Consider the following 17757-nt stretch of genomic DNA (forward strand, 5'->3'; position numbering starts at 1 on the left):
AGGATGAGTCCCGCACCACAGCCCGGCCACTTCTTATGGAAGCTGGAAATGAATTAAAAATAATGAGCAGGAAAGTTCATTAAGGGAAAAGCTAAACGCTCCAGCCTCATCCTTGGATGCTGCCAGCAGCTCTGGCAGCGCCGCGCGCAGCCGGATCTGTGATGAAACTGGGGGGGGGGGAGGGGGGGTGGGGGGAAGGGGTGGGGGGAAACTCAGCAAATTAGATCCAGTTGATGATCTAATTAAGGTTGTGTTTGCAGAACTATGGGATGCACAAGCCAGTCCCTGGGCAGATGCCAGGCAGGGGCACAAAACGGCCCTGCAGGGAGGTGGTTTGTTTTGGATTTTTTTTTTTTTTGCGGGGGGTGGTTGGGGTTTCATCTTCTATAACAGCTCAAGAGCTACATCTAGAGGTCCAGGCACCATCCAAGCGGACACCCAGGAACCTCCCAAGGAGGGACATCGCTTTTTCCTGGGATATTTGGAAGCTGGGAGATGTTTTTCCTTTCACCCACGAGAGCTACGGGTGGTGGAAAAGCGGAGATAACGGATTTTTAATCTAGCGCTGGTCCCACCGGTGATGCTCCCAGGTGGGACCAGGTCCTGGAGATGCAGGTTCCATCCTCCTCCTCCTCCTCCTCCTCCTCCAACCTTTGCCTCCCCCAAAAGTCCTTCCGAGTAGGGTGAGCCATAAAAACCATCGGTGCCAGGAGGCTGGAAGCACCGATCGGAAAATACGGGATTAATTCAGCAATTTAGCTGGAATGTTAATGAAATGCAAAGTGACACGGGGGGGTGGCGTGATGGAGAAGTGGAGGGGGCTCTGGCGGACGCAAAGATGGGATCGTGCCAATGGGATTTTGCTGCGCTTGTGAGTTCCCTGGGGAGAAGGATCTGAAGGATCAAGAAATTCAGTAACGAGGATTAGATGGAGCCCGGAAAAATAATTGCGTTCCCCAGCCGAGCCACCGAGCGCTCCCTGGGTGGTTTCTTTTCTTTATATATATATATATTTTTTTTTATGGACAATTAGAAATGGCAGTGTTAAATAAAGCCGCTCCTGTCTGTCCATGTGCCCTTCGGGATACCAGTTCCGAAAGCCTGGAGAACACAAATCCCAGGGAAGGCTGTGGGAAAACTCATGGATGCTCCCGGGGTGCACGGGGACACCAGCCCAGCCCCGTGGGCAAGGGCCCGGCAGCCATTTATCCGAAGGGAAAGAGACCCCCACCCCGAGCTCCCCCGGCATGGATGGGACCCAGGGGTGCTGATTTGGGTGCTGCTGCTTTGGTGGTGGAGACCCCGCTCTTCCCAGGACCCTCAGCCCCACAACTGCTGCTTCCCCATCGGCTCCCGCTCTTGGGACTGACGGATACTTCCCTGATGGGTACTTCCTGATGGATACTTCCCTGATGGGTACTTCCCTGATGGGTACTTCCTGATGGGTACTTCCCTGATGGGTGCTTCCCTGATGGGTACTTCCCTGATGGGTACTTCCTGATGGATACTTCCCTGATGGGTGCTTCCCTGATGGGTGCTTCCCTGATGGGTACTTCCCTGACAGGTACATCCCTGACGGATACTTCCCTGATGGACACTTCCTGATGGGTACTTCCCTGATGGGTACTTCCTGATGGCTACTTCCCTGATGGGTGCTTCCCTGATGGGTACTTCCTGATGGGTACTTCCCTGATGGGTACTTCCTGATGGATACTTCCCTGATAGGTACTTCCCTGATGAATACTTCCCTGATGGGTACTTCCCTGATGGGTACTTCCCTGATGGATACTTCCCTGACGGACACTTCCTGATGGGTACTTTCTGATGGATACTTCCCTGATGGGTACTTCCCTGACGGATACTTCCCTGATGGACACTTCCTGATGGGTACTTCCCTGATGGGTACTTCCTGATGGACACTTCCCTGATGGGTACTTCCCTGGATACTTCTGTGATGGGTACTTCCCTGATGGATACTCCCCACCATCCCAGTGCCCCCCCCACTCCATCCCAGTGCCTCCCCACTCCATCCCAGTGCCTTCCTGCTCCATCCCAGTGCCTCCCTTCTCTCTTGACGGTGTTTTTCCAGGAAACACAAGTTCTGCAGCGCCTTTGTGAGCAGGACCACATCAGGACTGAACCCCTCGGTCACATCTCCCTTCCCCCCAGCACCCCTGGACCCTCATCCCAACCCAACGCTCTGTTTAACCCCATCCCAACTTCGGTTTATTCACCAGGATATTGCCCGCTGCTCCACGGTGTGCCCAGGAAAGGGTTTTTTTCCCCTGAAAAAAAAAAATAAAATTATTTCTTCTGGTTTTGTTTTTTTTTCCCCTGAAAAAAAAAAAATATTATTTCTTTCAGGGTGGGAATGTCCACCGTGAGCATCCCCCGTGTCCCAAGGACTGATCCTTCCAGGCGGGATTCACCGCAGCTCCTAAAGCCGTGCGGATGAGCTTCCCTGTCTCTCCTAGACCCACTTCCCCCAGGATAAACCTTTCCCTCGGTGAGAGAGGTGCGTTTTTCCTGGAAGTCCGACACGGCTCCCAATTCCCTTCCCAAGCTCCTTCCCAGGGCTGGAAGCTGCTGCGTCACCAGCTGGAGGACAGATCCGGAGCTCCTCAGCTCCGCTTTGATAACGGCGCTTGACAGTGATGGATGCCACCTCCCGCGGCGCGGCGAGAGCCACCGGCACGGGGTGGAAAATCATTCCTGAGCCCGGTTTTGGGGTGGGGGGACAAGCACGGGGTCCGTCCCCCCTTCCCCACCTGTCTCTCACCTTCAGCATCCTCCTGGTGGGCTGAGGGAGCTGGGGAAAAGCATCCCCCCCCCTCCCCCCGCGCCAGCCCTGCCTCCAAGCTGGCTCCTGATTTCCCGGGATACGACAAGCTTCTTCCTCAGGCTCTGGAAAGAAACCAGAAGAAATTCCTTAAATGATCCTTCCGGAAAAGTGAAGGTTTCAAACACGATCCCGTCGGAAGCGGTTACTGTCAGTGTCACCACGCTGGTGACAGGTCCAAGGGTTGACACGCGGCTGGAGCATCCAGCCAAGGTCTTCCCGCGGGAACGGGGATGTGCTGCTCCATGACTTATCCTGGGAAAAAAATCGCCGTCCAGGCCGTCCATCCGTCGCTGAATCGGGATACAGGACCAGCGAGCGCAGCAACCAGCGGCTGCTCCCTCGGGAAAAGGCAGGAGAGCAGCTCCGAGCACAGGATCCCCTACGGGAACCAGGATGCTGCGCCTCTTCTCCCAGCGTGGCCGAACCCAAATTTTGGGATAACCCATCCCCAAATTGCAGAGCAGCTCCCACCCTCCCCGCGCACCCGCTCGCTCCTTCTCCCAGGTCTCGAAGCCCCAGCCGCCGCTCAGCACTGCAGGATAGTTCCCCTGGGTGTGACGCCGGGCTGGCTTCACCCCAACGCTGGAACCGAAGAGCCACCAAGTCTATTTACTACGTAGATCCCACCTCGAGTAACGCCGGAGTAGCCTCAGGGTATTTATTCTTCCCTGGGTGGCTGCTCGGAGCCCACCGGACGGCGCAGAGCTCCCCCAGCTCTTAGTAATAATACACCCTTGTTACACCGTAGTAATAATAATAATAATAAATTAGCCATAATAAATACCATAATAATAAAGAATCAGCCATAATAATAATAATAATAATCAGCCATAATAAATACCATAATAATAATAAATCAGCCATAATAAATACCATAATAATAAAAAATCAGCCAAAATAAAGACCCTAAACACCCCCAACCATCACCAAGCACTTTATTTACCTCCGCTCCCGCTTTCATCACACCACCCACTTATTTGAGAGTTTTTCTCTTTTTCAGGTTCTCACCCGCTTTGTCACCCTGAGCTGGATGTTTGGTTTTTTTTTTTAATTAATATTATTTTTTTTAAATCGATGTGTAGCTACGGAAACCAACTTTGATCTGCTGCGCGGGAGCTTTCCATCTCCCCGACAAAAAGCAGAACGGCGAGGGATATTCGGAGGTTTGGGTTTGATGGTCCAGTAATTGGAGGGAGGAGGCAGGAGATGGTGCCTTTTTCCAGCTCTAAAATGGCAGATTTTAGCAAAAAAAAACCAACAACCAAACCCCACAACAAACAAAGAAAACCCACCGCCACGCTCCCTATAACGGCCAATTTCACACCAGAAAAGGAACACTTAAATTCACAGAACGCGGGAGAGGTAGGAAACAGTTCCTAAACCGCGCTAGAAGCACCGGGTTTTAAAATGAACCTTTAAAAATCAACATTTCAAGATGAACCTTTAAAAATTTAAAAATGAAAAAAAACAAAACAAAACAAAAAAAACCCCCAATCCACCAGGATTTAAGCAGTTCTTAGGAAATCCAACGTTGATTTGATGCAAAGCAGAACGCAGTGACAAAAAAGGGGGATAAAAGATATCGGCTTCTAGCGTCAGAAAAACTTTTCCAAATTGGTCTTCGGCCACATTTCCATTTTAAGACTTAAAAAGAAAAAAAAAACAAAAAAACCCACAGAAACAAGAGCCAGCTCAGCACATATTGCAGAGGTTTGGTTTTTTTTTTTTTTGTTCTCATAGAAGCCACAAGATCTCTACAGGCAAAGGAGGAGAAATAATCAATACCAGAGCTCTTGAAATGTTTAATTGGAGAGGGTTTTATTTTCTGCGTAAGAGAGCTGGAACTATACAGCTGGTTTGCATTGGACCGAAGCTGGGATATTTTTTATTTTTAAATTTTTTTTAATTCCCCCCCCCATTTTTATTTCGCTAAACAGAAGCAACGCAGCGTAACTGGAAAACAACGCCTTACAGTGTTTAAACCACAAGTGGGATTCAAGAGGAGCCGGAGGAAAAAAAAAAAACCAAAAAACCAAAACCCCAAAAAACCACCCCACCCCCCCCCAAAACCCAACAGCTTTCTAGCTAAAAAGAAAAAAAAAAAAATCCAAGATAATGTCCGTCCTACAGAATGGCATCCTAAATAATAAAAAAAAAATAAAATTACAGAGCGACTCCAGGCTGTGGAAGCACAGAGCATCCTATGTACCGCTACAGAGTTGGGGCTGGCTACGGACCTGCCTGTGGTGGCAACCAGTGGCCAGGAACTCTTCTTTGTCATCAGACCCCCCTCCCTCCCTCAAAAAAAAAAAAAAAAAAAAGGCATCTTCAAGTTTTTCCAAGAGTTGAAAGCGATGGCAGGAGCAGAGGGAGCTGCCGGTGCCACCGTGGGGAAGGGATGGAGGGATGGGAGAAGGGAAGTTGAAGGGAAGCTACGGACGGACGAGCTGGCTCCTTGTTTGCTACCCGCCGGGTTTAATTGGTTTTTAATTAACGGGTTGGTTAACCCACCCAGAGCGGAGCGAAATGGCGTTGGGGCTGGTTCCAAAAAATAAAAATAAAAATAAAAATAAAAATAAAAATAAAAATAAAAAAAAGGCGGAAAGAAACATGCAGAGGGGTTGGGGTGTTCGTTCCGTCCCAGCACCCACCGTTTGCACGTCGCGGCAATAAATAACTGGGGGGTGGGGGGGGGGGGGTGGGGAGGGGGGAAGCACTGAAGTGTGTGACCTTTAGCATCCACCATCCCTCTGCTTAAGGAGACACGGCAACAGGACACGAGCGGCTGTGGCATCCCCCCCCCAAAAAAAAATGTTGGGTTTAAACATTCCCTCTGCTGATGAAAGACGCTACTGGCTTTATTTTGGGTGGGGGTCTCACCCTGGGCTGACCATGCACCTCGGCGGGGGGGGCAAAACACAGGGGCAGGTGCCACAGAAGACACTGAGATATGAAATAAGCTTTTTTTTTTTTTTTTTTTTTTTCTTAAACTGGAGATGAAGTTCATTTGGGAGAGTGCAGGGTTGGAGTAGGTTTTGTTTTTGTGGTTGGCTTTTTTTTTTTTTTTTTCCCCATTGTTGGTTTGGTTGTTTTTTTTTTCGTTGTCGTTTTATTTATTTTTTTCTCTCCTTTCTTCCCCTCGCCCTTTTCCTTCCGACGGGTCACCAAGGCACTTCACTCCGTGCGTAGGATGATGTGGATCCCTGATTCTGTGAACACGGGGCCGCTCATCTCGCCAGCCCTCAGCGCAAACGAAGCATCTTCGAAAGGTTTCTGCATCTGACCTGCGGAGAGCAGACACCACAAAGGTTAATTAAGCCCCGGCAACAAACGCAACATCTTCCTAAACAAGCAAACCTCCAAAAAAGCTCCCAGGCAAACCACAAAGTCACCAATTAATAATTTGCAGGTTTGTTTTCAGCTGCTGCCCGAAGATGATGCAAAATGACGCGTTCGCGTACGCAGAATTTTTTTTTTTCTTTTTTCAACAGGGTTGGGTTTTGTTTTTTTTTTTTTTTTTTCGGATCCTAGACACAACTGCAGGGAGGAAAGATACTCGGAGAGCCGTGGACCCAAAAGGAAGAGAAAAAAAATCTGTTTTGCAGACTCACTGGCACAAGTGGAGGTCAGTCTTGCAGCCGGGAACGGAACCGATGTTCGTTACAAGTGGCGCTAAATAATTGACAAGGCACACAGGGATCATGGCATCACCTAAATAAAAAATTGCTTTTCCGGGGGCTCCAGTCTGCCAGCCACAGAATTCCAGGAGATTTGAGTAATCCAGGCTGGGGAAAGCTGGAGGTGCTGGGAGGAGGGACCCCCCCCACCCCACCCCCCGGGGGAGATTCACCAGTGGAACCCCCCGCGGCTCGGCAGGGTGGGGGGAAGGAGCGAGCAGAGTGAGGGGCTCAGCCAAAAAATTCAAGCCCAGAGGAAAGACAGCAGCCGGCTACGGGGTGGGGGGGTCCAAGGGGGGGCACTAATTTCCCCCGTGACACAAGTCAGACCAGAGAAACTGCCCCCCCCCCCCCCAAAAAAAAAACCAAACCACAAACAAACGAGGTTTTACTGATGCCAACAGGTCCAGGTCTCACCGGGGGGGCTCTCAGCAAAAGCTTCAGCAGCAGGATGAGACGCAAAGTGCCCCCCCCAGGACGGAGGGGACCTGACAGTGCCCCCCCCCAGCACAGAGGGGACCCTTCCTCCCTGCCAGCAAAGGCTGGGGGGTCACAGTGCCCCCCCCCCCAGCACAGAGGAGACCCTTCCTCCCTGCCAGCAAAGGCTGGGGGGTGACAGTGCCTCCCCCCCCACCCCAGGGGGGACCTGACAGTGCCCCCCCACACCCAGCATGGAGGGGACCTGACAGTGGCCCCCCCCCAGCACAGAGGGGACCCTTCCTCCCTGCCAATGAAGGCTGGGGGGGGTCACAGTGCCCGCCCTCCAGCACAGAGGGGACCTGACAGTGCCCCCCCCCCCGCCCCCAGCACAGAGGAGACCCTTCCTCCCTGCCAGCAAAGGCTGGGGGGTGACAGTGCCCCCCCAGCACAGAGGGGACCTGACAGTGCCCCCCCCCCCCCCCAGCACAGAGGAGACCCTTCCTCCCTGCCAGTGAAGGCTGGGGGGTCACAGTGCCCCCCCCCCCCCCAGCACAGAGGGGACCTTTCCTCCCTGCCAGCGAAGGCTGGGGGGTGACAGTGCCCCCCCACCACAGCCAGATGCCAATCTCTTTGCAAATTAAAGCTTCCCGCCCCCCCCCCCCCCCCCCCCCCCCGAAGCCCGCACATCCCAGAGGCATCGCATCTAGCCCGGCAGCATCTCCAGAATTTATCTTTTTCTTTAGCACCTCCCTCCCTCCCTCCCTCCCTCCCTCCCTCTTCCTCTACCCAGGCCGTTAGATGCCGCAGAAGATGCTCGATTCCTCCCTTTCGGGATCAGTAATAGCTTCAGCTTGGCATTTTCCCCTTCCAAAATAAAAAAAATAAAATATGTTTTATCACCGGAGCGACCTGATGCATACGGCCTTCCAGAGTTTCGCTTCCCTCGTTTCAATTAATTGCGACAAGAGGCGGCTCACGAGCTCCAGTGACAAAGCCAGCGTCGTTCCCTCGAATTTTTGGGGGGGTTATTTTCCACTAGGACCTGAAACCTTTACATCAGACGAGGTACCAGCCCCCCCACTACACCACGGTGGTCTTCCTCAACCAGCCACCTGACTTAACGTTGAAGGGTTTGCAGAAGACAGATTGAAATGGTTTCATGGCTTCGCCTCCCAAGTAACCCGTCCTCCAAGTTCTAACAAATTACTTTTTTGGGTTGGTTTTTGTTTTTTTTTTTTTCTCTATTTATTTGGCTTCAAAAGAGGTAGAGAGGGGGTTGGACTGACAGCTCAGGGGGTTGGCCACCACGCATGGTTCCAATGCCATCTAGTGGAAACCACCTCTTGCAAAATTTCCTTACGTTTTGGTGCAGCCAGGAAAAAAAAAACAAAAAAACAAAAAAAAACCCCAAATCAATCTCTTCCCCTACGTCTCCGAAGAGCACGATGAGCTGAGCACCCGCCGAACCCAAACCAGCGGGCACAGCACCCTTGGATTAACGCTTCATTCCATAAAATCCATAAAATCTCGCCACCCCCGCCCGAGTGGATGTGTTTGAGGAAGCAACCGCTGCGACGCTTTGGGATACGGATGGGATCAACGAATCCAGCATTCCCTCTCCCCGGCAAGAACCTTCCTAGACCCTCTTCAAACAAAATACGCACGGACACCCTCGTCAGAAAAAGCTTTTGGGTTGTTTTCCTGAATATTGCAGCCGTACTTGGGCCGTTTGTATTTTCCTCCTAGCAGAAATTACGGCAAAGAGCATCCCTAAGACAAAGTTCAGTGCTACACTTCCCCATCCGAAAGATTTTTTTTTTTTTCCTCCCACACCAGCAAATCTCTTTCACGACGCAGCATCCACCGGCCTTTTGTTGTCGCTCCATCACTGCGCCCATCGAGAATCCCGTGTAACAAAACCTCTCACCGGCACCATTATCTCAGTGGGCTGCGACTTGATCTTATTTCCACAACTCATTAATCACTCGCCAATAAAAGCCGAATCATTTCTCCGCCGTGCCGCTAGCCAGGCTTAGCCGCTTCCTCCTGATTCAGCGCTCATTATGCTGCGCCACCGGATTTCCAATCAGCATAGCTGGAAAATCCTTTTTTTTTTTTTTTTTTCCCCAGCAGGAAAAGCCAATTTCACGAAGGGCGTTTGCACAACATCGCCTCTCAGCCTGGAATAATATTAATCATTGCATTCCTAATTGGTTTAACTTCCAGGCACCCAACGACATTTCCCGCACAGCGGGCTAACCTGGCATCTAAATCCATTTTTACCTTCGGTCCTACGTGATGAAGCATTATTAAACCCCCTTTCCCCCTGCCAGGAAGATCAGGATCGACCCCGTGCCCCCGATCCGGCGTCCACGCCGCCGGGCTGAGCTGGCCTTACCTCTCCCAAACGCACCCAGATCGCCTCCCGCTTTGGCCGAGCTGCAGTCGCTAAACTGGGAAGCCAGAGATTCAAAATCCTCTTCTCCCGATTTTATCTTCTGGATGTAGCCTGGAAAGAAGGGAAGAATTCAGGTGGGGGAAGGCAAAAAGGGGGGAACCCCCCTCCCCCCCCCTGCTCCCCAAAACCTACGCACACGGAACGAGGCTTTCAGACCCCCCCAAAACCAGAGCCAGAATTAAACGTCCATAACACCCCAAAAGTGCCTGTCTCAGGTTTTCTTCCAGCTTTGCACCGTAGTCCATTTCTATTTAAGTTTCTATTAAATAATAAATTCCTGTGCTTCGGGAGGGGGTAGTAGGCAGAATCAACTGGGTTGGTTTTTTTTTGTTTTTGTTTTTGTTTTTTTTTTTTTATCAGGCTCAAAAATAAGATGAGTTTTTGATTGCAGAAGAGCTCACCTCGCCAGAAGAATCCCCGAGGAGTGAACTATTTGTCAAGACAGCTTTTTAAAAGGTATTTTTTTAAAAACAAACAAAAAAAAAAAGTCGTAGTCTTCGCAGCTCCGCCTCCCTGTCCTGAACCCAGCAGATCCCCCCATCCCAAGCTCGTAAGAAGATAAGTTAAGAGAGAGATCATCTTTTCCAATCAACAGCTTGTTAAAATTATTATAGAGCCACTCATTACAGATGCTGAGGGCTCTCGGGGCTGGGCAAAGCACAAGCGCCCCCGACACATCCCTCGGTGCCGCCCGGCAGCTCGTCACGGACCCTCGAGACCAGAAAATCCCGCAAAGCTCCACGCGCCTCCCCAGACTCCGGCTCCTTCGTTAAGAGGAGCGGGCTCACGAATTGAAATCCCAAGCCAGCACGGGTCCGACTCGCTGCCACCCCCCACCAAAATGCAATTTAGCACCGGTTGCAAGAAACGTTCCCGCAGGAGGACGGCTGCGTAAAGCCAGACAAACTTAATTCTCTCTAGAAACCCTTTGAATTTTCAACCCCCTCTTTCCAGAAAACCTCCCGTCACCTTTTGAAAGAATCTCTAAGGCCTGGCTTCCATTTTAGACCTAAGCAGCCTCCCACCTTCAAAGAGAAACACCGAGAAGCGACCGATGAATGGGAAAAAAAAAAGAGAAAAGAAATGCAGTTTCCCCCTCTCAAAGCTGTTCTGTTTCTTTTTTTTTTGGTTTTTTGATCACCAAGCTTCCTATTTCAGGTCGGTCCCGCGCAAGCCCTGTAGCCTGCATGTATAAAGAGCCTGCACTTTGCTAGATAAGCCTCTAAAAATAATAAATATATATATATATATAATACCTAAAATTGGGCTGAGCATGGTTTATTCCAGCCGCAAGTGAGGGTCAGGCATGTTAACCCCAGAGCTAGGCGTTATTATTTGGAGGCACGCTCCCACAAAAAAGGAGAGGGCGGTTTACGATGCAAAAAGATGAGGAAATAAGGATTTTTCCAGCTCGTTTTAAAGGCTAGGGAATTTTATCCAGCGGAGGAAATATCTGCAAGGGCTGAGAGCAGGTAAGGAAATCATTCTGTAACGAGCGGAGCGGAGGTTGACGTGTCCAGCAGCAAGTGAAAAAGCCGTTTTTTAATTCACTCCTGTGTCGCAGTTTCACGCTAACAAGACAAAACTAAGGGATTTTAAACCCTCCAGCCCATTTTTCCTCCCCAACTCAGTCTTCTCTTTCTGCCACTAGCCTCAACCTTTGGAATCCAGCAAGGTGTTCAGGACGGCTGGGTTTGCTTTTCCAGCTGGACAGACCAAAAGGAAAAAAAAAAAAAAAATGGGAAAAGGAGATTGATTAGCTCTTGTCCTAGATTTTTTTTTTTTTTTTTTTTAAGCAGGCGCCCTGAATGTAACTTTCTACAGCTTTTGAATTATCTTAATACCTTAATAACCTGCTCCAACAGAAAACACCAGCGCTCAGCACCAAGTGAGATTATAACGCGCGCGGATCCTACCTGCTGCTTAGATGCACGCGTGGAGGCGGAAAAAGTCTACCGTGCAAGTCCAAAACTTTACAAAACTTAAGACAATGGCTATTTATCCTGCATTAAAAAGAGAAAAAAGGATTCTTAATCTGGGTGGAAGACAGTTTTAGGAAAGAAACCGGTACCAGTTCATCCTCTTAAACTAAGCTGCTTGAGCACCAACACTCTACTTGCTGACACAACGGAGTTTATCCTAAAAATACCTATTTGCAGCACCACAGATACGTATCTAACTGCGCAGAGCTGCAAGCACCCGTCAAACAGCGCTCCCAGAAGCATCAGGAATTACAGCTTTATGATACGTCCTGATGTTAAAGTAATAAAGGATCCAAATTTAAGGATCAGAGCGTTGATGTTTATATCCCAAACCGGTCACGTCGGCACTTTCCGAGGAGTCAAGAGGGTTTCGTAAGCTTGTAGAGGAAACCAGCTACGCCTTGAAGTAGAATTTAGTTATTAAAACTTCCTAATTTTATGCCAGCGAGCAGCCTGAGAGCAAAATCCGCCTGTCAGCTACGGGAAGGTTTTCCTGGAGGAAGCCTAAGGCTTTTTTTAAAGCCGAGGAAGTTGTTTCAAAGCACCTCTACCAGAAGAAGACACCTTGTTTCTAACCTTTGGCTCCGTCAAGCGGGGTTAACAAGACTTTTCCCCAAATGATCTTGGCTGTTTGGAATAAATTACACAGATTAGTGTAAAAAAACAAAAACAAAAACCCAACAAACCACTGTCTGGGTTTTAATAAAGTATCCCTAAAAACCTCCAGGGCTAAGTGAAACCAAATCATGGGATATCAGCGCAAAAAAAAAAAAAAAAAAAAGAATGGCAACGGATGGTGCTGAAATGGGGAGCGCTGGGGAAGAGCAGCATCCAAGGGATGGCACTTTGGGATGAATCCTGACCGATTTTGCAACAAGAAACGGAGTGAAGCTAATGGCACACGTGAGTAACGAGCTGGAGCCGGGGGGGGGGGGGGAAGCACCGTCGCCAGGAGGATCAGAATATTAAACGTGACCCCAAGGACCCGGCGAGATCCAACGACACCAAGTGAACTCACGCACCTATTTACAAACACACACACACAAAAAAAAAACAACCAAAAAAACCCCGAATAAACCTGCTGTCTGCAGAGAGGCTCGATCAGAAAGAGGAGGACGTCAAAAGGGAATGACAAAGCACTCCAAAACAGGCAGTGTGACTTTAAAAAAGTGAGAAACTCCTGGTATCTTCAGCAGAGAGAAAGGCAGGAGTAAATGCCCCAGTAGAAGGCACAGCCAAGAGCTCAGCTGGAATATTGCACAGCACGATGAACCCACGCTCGAGAAAAATTAATTGAAACTGAAGTGCAAAGGAGGGCTAAGAGCAGAAATGGCAGAAGGGATGACCTACATTCCCAGAAACTAAAAGCCTGGTTGGCTCAGCGTGCAAAACCAGGCTGGTTAAGAGCAGGGTTCTCTAAATCCACTCGGAGGTCAGCACGGGGAGGGAATTAATTAAGAGTAATTAAACACCACCAATGCAAGAAACAACGGATAGAAACCGATCAGACGCAGGGTTTAGCTGGGAAGCAGGCTTTTCTACACGTCAGGGCAGGATACCCCCAGCTGCCCCCCGATGAAGCGGGCAGAGGGGACTAGGAGGTTTTCCTGCCGTGAATACCAGGGTCAGGCTCAGCTCTGGAATTTCTTCCCAATCCCGCATTCCCTGCGATGTTACCGCCGGTTGGAAAAGCACCCCCAGCGCTCCAGCTCCCAGCGGGAGGGTGAACCCCCGTTTCATCCTCCGCTGCGACTCCCTGAACGGCTTCCAAACCACCCAACTGGAATATCTGACATCGAGTCAAGTTCACCTCCCGAAAACATTTATCTTCAGGATCATCCCCTTTTCCCCTGGGAACAAAGAATTCCTTCCTCTCATTTCTTTCTCGGGTTTTTATTCGTGTATAAACGCCCCAGCTAGATTCGGAGGGAGATCTCAACCGTTATCCCATCTCCAAACCAAACATGCCAAAAAAAGGAGACCTACTTAGGCAATTCCACGCTATAATTCCATTCCCCAGGTACGGTACATCTGTTCAGGGAAGTTCGCCGACGCCTGATTGGCAGGAGCCGCGGCCGAGCCAAGCCACCCATCCTCCCGGGAAGTTTCAGCTGCTCTAGAAACAATCATTTTCAAGAAGCCACCAGAAAATAATTCATCGTCACCTGATGGTCCCTGTGACCTTCCCAGGAATAAAGTTCATTGGGGACAAACGCGGAGAGGACAGGGGTTAAGGGTTGGGTTGTTCTGACAGTGGCATTCCCGTTCCAAAAATTAATTCTCTTTACCAACAACACAAGCGGGGCGTTTACACGAAGGAAATTTTAATCACGACTCCTTCTTCTTCGGACCCCACAGACGGATTATGGAACAAGGGTTATTTGATAGCGAGAAGGCTCGGAAGCTGCCAAGCTTAACCTCATCCTTCCAAAAAGGGAAAGTTTAAATCGTTTCTTTCCCTCGCCCTGCCACGGAGCACCCAAACCAAGTAAGAACGATGACGACTGTTGAGCCCAAATAACATTATTTAGGCTTCTAAAAATAACCAATTTAGGTAATATCTCCGTATCAAAAAGCCTACCCGGTCACAAGCTCCCGGAACACCTCTTTTAGAGAGAAAAAAAGACAACTTTCCCTTCTAAAAATAGAAATTACCCCCTCTTACAAAGATTCACCAACGCCACGCCAGCATCACACATCATTTAACCTCTGAGCCGTAGAACGCTCTGTGCTCGCCTTTCAGTTGAACGTCACTGCAAGAGACGGCTCTAGAATACTTTTTATTCTTAAAAGAATAATTAAAAAAAAATAGGAAGAAGGAGAAGACAGAAAGAACGTGCAGCTCGGCTGAAATATTGCAATCTTTTTATCTTCACACCAGCCTCAACTCCCTTGGCACACACACACATCTCCACGCTAGGCGTGCATCCCACTTCACCTCCTCTGGTCACACTTTTCCAGCCACCCTCACCTGAAGGAGACAATTCCCCCCCCCCAAAAAAAAAATAAAAAGAATAAAATATTCCCATCTGTGCCAGTTCATTTCATCTCCCCTTCCAAAAGGTGGTGAGCAGATACCACCTGCTGGTCACCGCCTGGGTGCTTTGCTTTACTGAGCAAAATTTCCCCTCCCAGGGGTGGCAAGTAAGAAAATCTTTAAATTAATTGTTGATTAGGACTAATGATAGCCAAAACACCCTCGCTACCTTCTCTCCCTCATGGCTGGAGCCGTAAAAGATACACCAGACACAGTACTGCGGTACCTGCGCGCCCGCAGCGCGCCAGCTAGCCTCGGCGTCCTTGCCGCCAGAAAAAAAACCACAGCTGCCCACTAAAGGAGCACGGTCTCGGTTTCAATTAATCACCGGCACTAATTGAAACCTCACCTTAAGCCCTCAAATTCCTTATGCTAAAAGGGAAAAGCCGGGAGTAACAGCTGGGCTTCGAACTTGCCACGCTAAGAGCAAAACCTCAACGCTGAAGAAACACGACATCAATTCAATTCTACGGCCAGAGTTGCAAGGAAAAAAAAAAATAAACTAAAATAATCGAGGCTGCCGAAATTAACGCCGCCTATGATTGCGGAAGGCACGCAGCGCGCTCACTCCTAGACCAGACCACAAACCAGAACGCTTTGGGAATTTGGGAAAAACCCGTCGGATCACCCGTACAGCCCTGTGCAGGGTTGATTGCCTCCTACAAGCAACTTGATTTCAAGCAGAGGTTAATTAGAACTTACTCTAAGTTGCTATTAGGGCAAGGGGTCAAGTGGCATTAAATAAACAGCAATGTTTAAAGAACATCTGGTTTATCTTTCAAGAAGTTTATTTTTAATAGAAAAATACACATTTACACAGAAAATACAAACAAACCTCTGAAATAACATTTAAAAAAAAAAAAAAAAACACAGAGGGGAAGACATTTGGGCCGGGACCTATCTTTATGCCATCGAATCATACAGTAAAATTGTTTCTCCGGGTGGGCTGAGCCACACAAAAGTCCACGTTCAAACCATTTGGCTTGAAAAAAACCCTTTGCTACAGCAAGTTCACGACTCAACCACTCATCTCGGGGTTCAATTCTAGCCCGAAAACAACTTTTCCCCTTCCAACAGTATCATATTCTCTCTCTTTCTCCTGCCAGTATCATATTCTCTCTCTTTCTCCTGCATTTACTTGCCATTTATAAGCTCCAGTGCCTCATCTTTGGTCCGTGTGATCTTTTCCTGTCTCCACGACGAGGGTCTTCTGGACTGGTTGTGTTTCACCAAGAGATGCGAACACCGCACTTTGCTGGGCTCCCCCTGGCCGTTCTTCCCGCTGCCGCTGGGCCGTTCCCACTGGCTGGCATTTGTGATGTGGTTGAAGTAATAAACACGGCCTGTGGACAGAGGGGGGGGGGGGGCTGGGGTTAAAAAAAAAAGCTCCTGGCAGACCCCCAGCATCACCTCCTCGACCCCCGGCGTCGCCTCATCGCCTCCTTGACCCCCAGTGTTGCCTCACCGGACGCCAGCATCACCTCCTCGACCCCTGGCGTCGTGTTCCTGACCCCCAGTGTCACCTCCTCGACCCCCAGTGTTGCCTCATCGGACCCCAGCATCACCTCCTCGACCCCCGGTGTCATGTTCCTGGCCCCCAGCATCGCCTCCTTGGACCCCAGCGTCGCCTTCCTGACCCCCAGCGTCCCCTCCTCGACCCCAAAGGCATGGAAGACTGGATTTCTGCGAGTGCTTGGCCACATCCACGCCACCAGCTCAAACACCCAAGGTGGGAGAGAAGCCTTTACAACTTCACGTAATTCCCAACGCGAGCGTTTCCGTCGGGAAGCGCCTTTAATCAAAGCAGCAGCCCCACGCAGAAGCAGGCTCCAGCTGCCTTTCCAACTCACGCGGCTCGCCTGGATTAGCGACAAAACACCCACTGACACAGCCAGAAACCACCAACACCCCCAGGCAGCACCCTGCCGCTGCCAGGAGGGTGGGCAGCGCTGGGTTTCTGGCTGAGGGACAAGACCCTGTTTCTCTCGTGTCCTGTTTACAAGGGGGAAGCAGCACAGAGCCTCTCCGTTAAGCGCATCCCGCAGCAAACGTGGCTACTGGCAGCAAAGATCACATCTTTGTACGGCACAGACCTTCCTTCCAAAAACCCCCTTTTTTTTTCTACCAGAAAAGAAGACCTTCCTGCACAAGAGATCTGCATTTTCTCCAGGTAGTGGAAAACGAAGCTCCTGTGGAGTCCCCTCTCAACACATTCAGCGTTAGAGCTGGGTAATTCTGCCGTTCTAAGGCCTTGCAGCGCTCAGAGCCGCGCATGCATTTACCTGCTATAACTCACAGCACGGACCGAGGTGATTTCTGCTTCCTTCTTAGGGAATCCTTCAGCCCAAAGCTCTCCGCTGAATGTTGGGAGCGGAGCAGGCTCAGGTAAAAAGCCAAAGCAGGGTGAGGGGCTGCAACAGCCCAGCTGGGCGGGGGGAAGCAAAGGGCCCATGTCCCAGCTGCGATTCCAGCCAAGAGCCTGGACCTAACACCGGACGGCCACGGCTCCAGGATGCTTCAGGTGAGCTGGTTCTGACAAAGAAGGGCCCTCACAGACTCCTCTACCCCGCCAGCCTCACGGCGTCCCCTCAGGCGAGCGAGAGGAACAGCCCAGCTAGAGAACGCGGCCTCCCAGGAACCTTTCGAGCCTGGAAGAGGAGACCAGACCCCGCTGGAAGGCCCAGCCCCCCCCTACCACACAACGAGCGCCCCCCCTGCCCCCAGCAGCCGCTCCGCCCCCCGGCCAAGGCCCACGACGCCCTCAGGCACAGCAGCCCCGCAGCCCAACCCCCACAGCCATCCCCACCCCCAGTGCGGCTCCCCACCCCCCTCCGAGGCCCAGGCCGGGCCCACCAGGCCGCACCCCGACCTGGGCCCAACCCCGGGCCCCCAAGAAGACGCAGCACCGCGGGGGCGGCCACCCCCCAGCCCCTCCCGGTGGCCGCTGCTCGTACCGGAGCTGCGGCTCATGCGCTTCTCCCAGCCCGCGGGCAGCTTCTCCTCCTCCGCCATCTTCCCTCGGCTGCGCCTCCCGCACCGCCCGCGCCCGGCCCGGCCCCATTGGCGCGGGGAGGGGGCGGGGACGGCCCGCCCCTTCCCTATCCCCATTGGCCCAAGGGAAGGCAGCGCCCAACCTCCCCGCGCGGCCATTGGCGGAAGTGCCCGCCGTTCCGGCGGTCATTGGCTGCGGGCGGGAAGCCGCAGTGAGGCCGGAAGCGGGCCTGGGCACGTGACGCGGGAGAGGACGGTGGCCGCGGGGGGAACAAAAGGAGCAGGAACGCATTAGAGAAACAGCAACGCGCCGTTCCCGCGGCTCCCGGTGCCCCCGCCGAGCCACACAA

General features: G+C 51.1%; 1 protein-coding gene across 1 annotated transcript; it reads right to left on the reverse strand.

The window, feature by feature from the left end:
• Window positions 1-4643: 4643 nt before the first annotated feature.
• Window positions 4644-17491, reverse strand: PIN1 (peptidylprolyl cis/trans isomerase, NIMA-interacting 1). Its single transcript, XM_040613619.1, has 4 exons — window positions 17371-17491; window positions 15559-15759; window positions 9338-9448; window positions 4644-6126 (listed from the first exon to the last, which is right to left on the reverse strand). The coding sequence occupies exons 1-4, from the start codon at window positions 17426-17428 to the stop codon at window positions 6017-6019; spliced, it is 480 nt and encodes a 159-aa protein (XP_040469553.1). The 5' UTR covers window positions 17429-17491; the 3' UTR covers window positions 4644-6016.
• Window positions 17492-17757: the final 266 nt, after the last annotated feature.

Source organism: Falco naumanni, chromosome 13, assembly GCF_017639655.2.
Source record: "Falco naumanni isolate bFalNau1 chromosome 13, bFalNau1.pat, whole genome shotgun sequence".
Classification (NCBI taxonomy): domain Eukaryota; kingdom Metazoa; phylum Chordata; class Aves; order Falconiformes; family Falconidae; genus Falco; species Falco naumanni.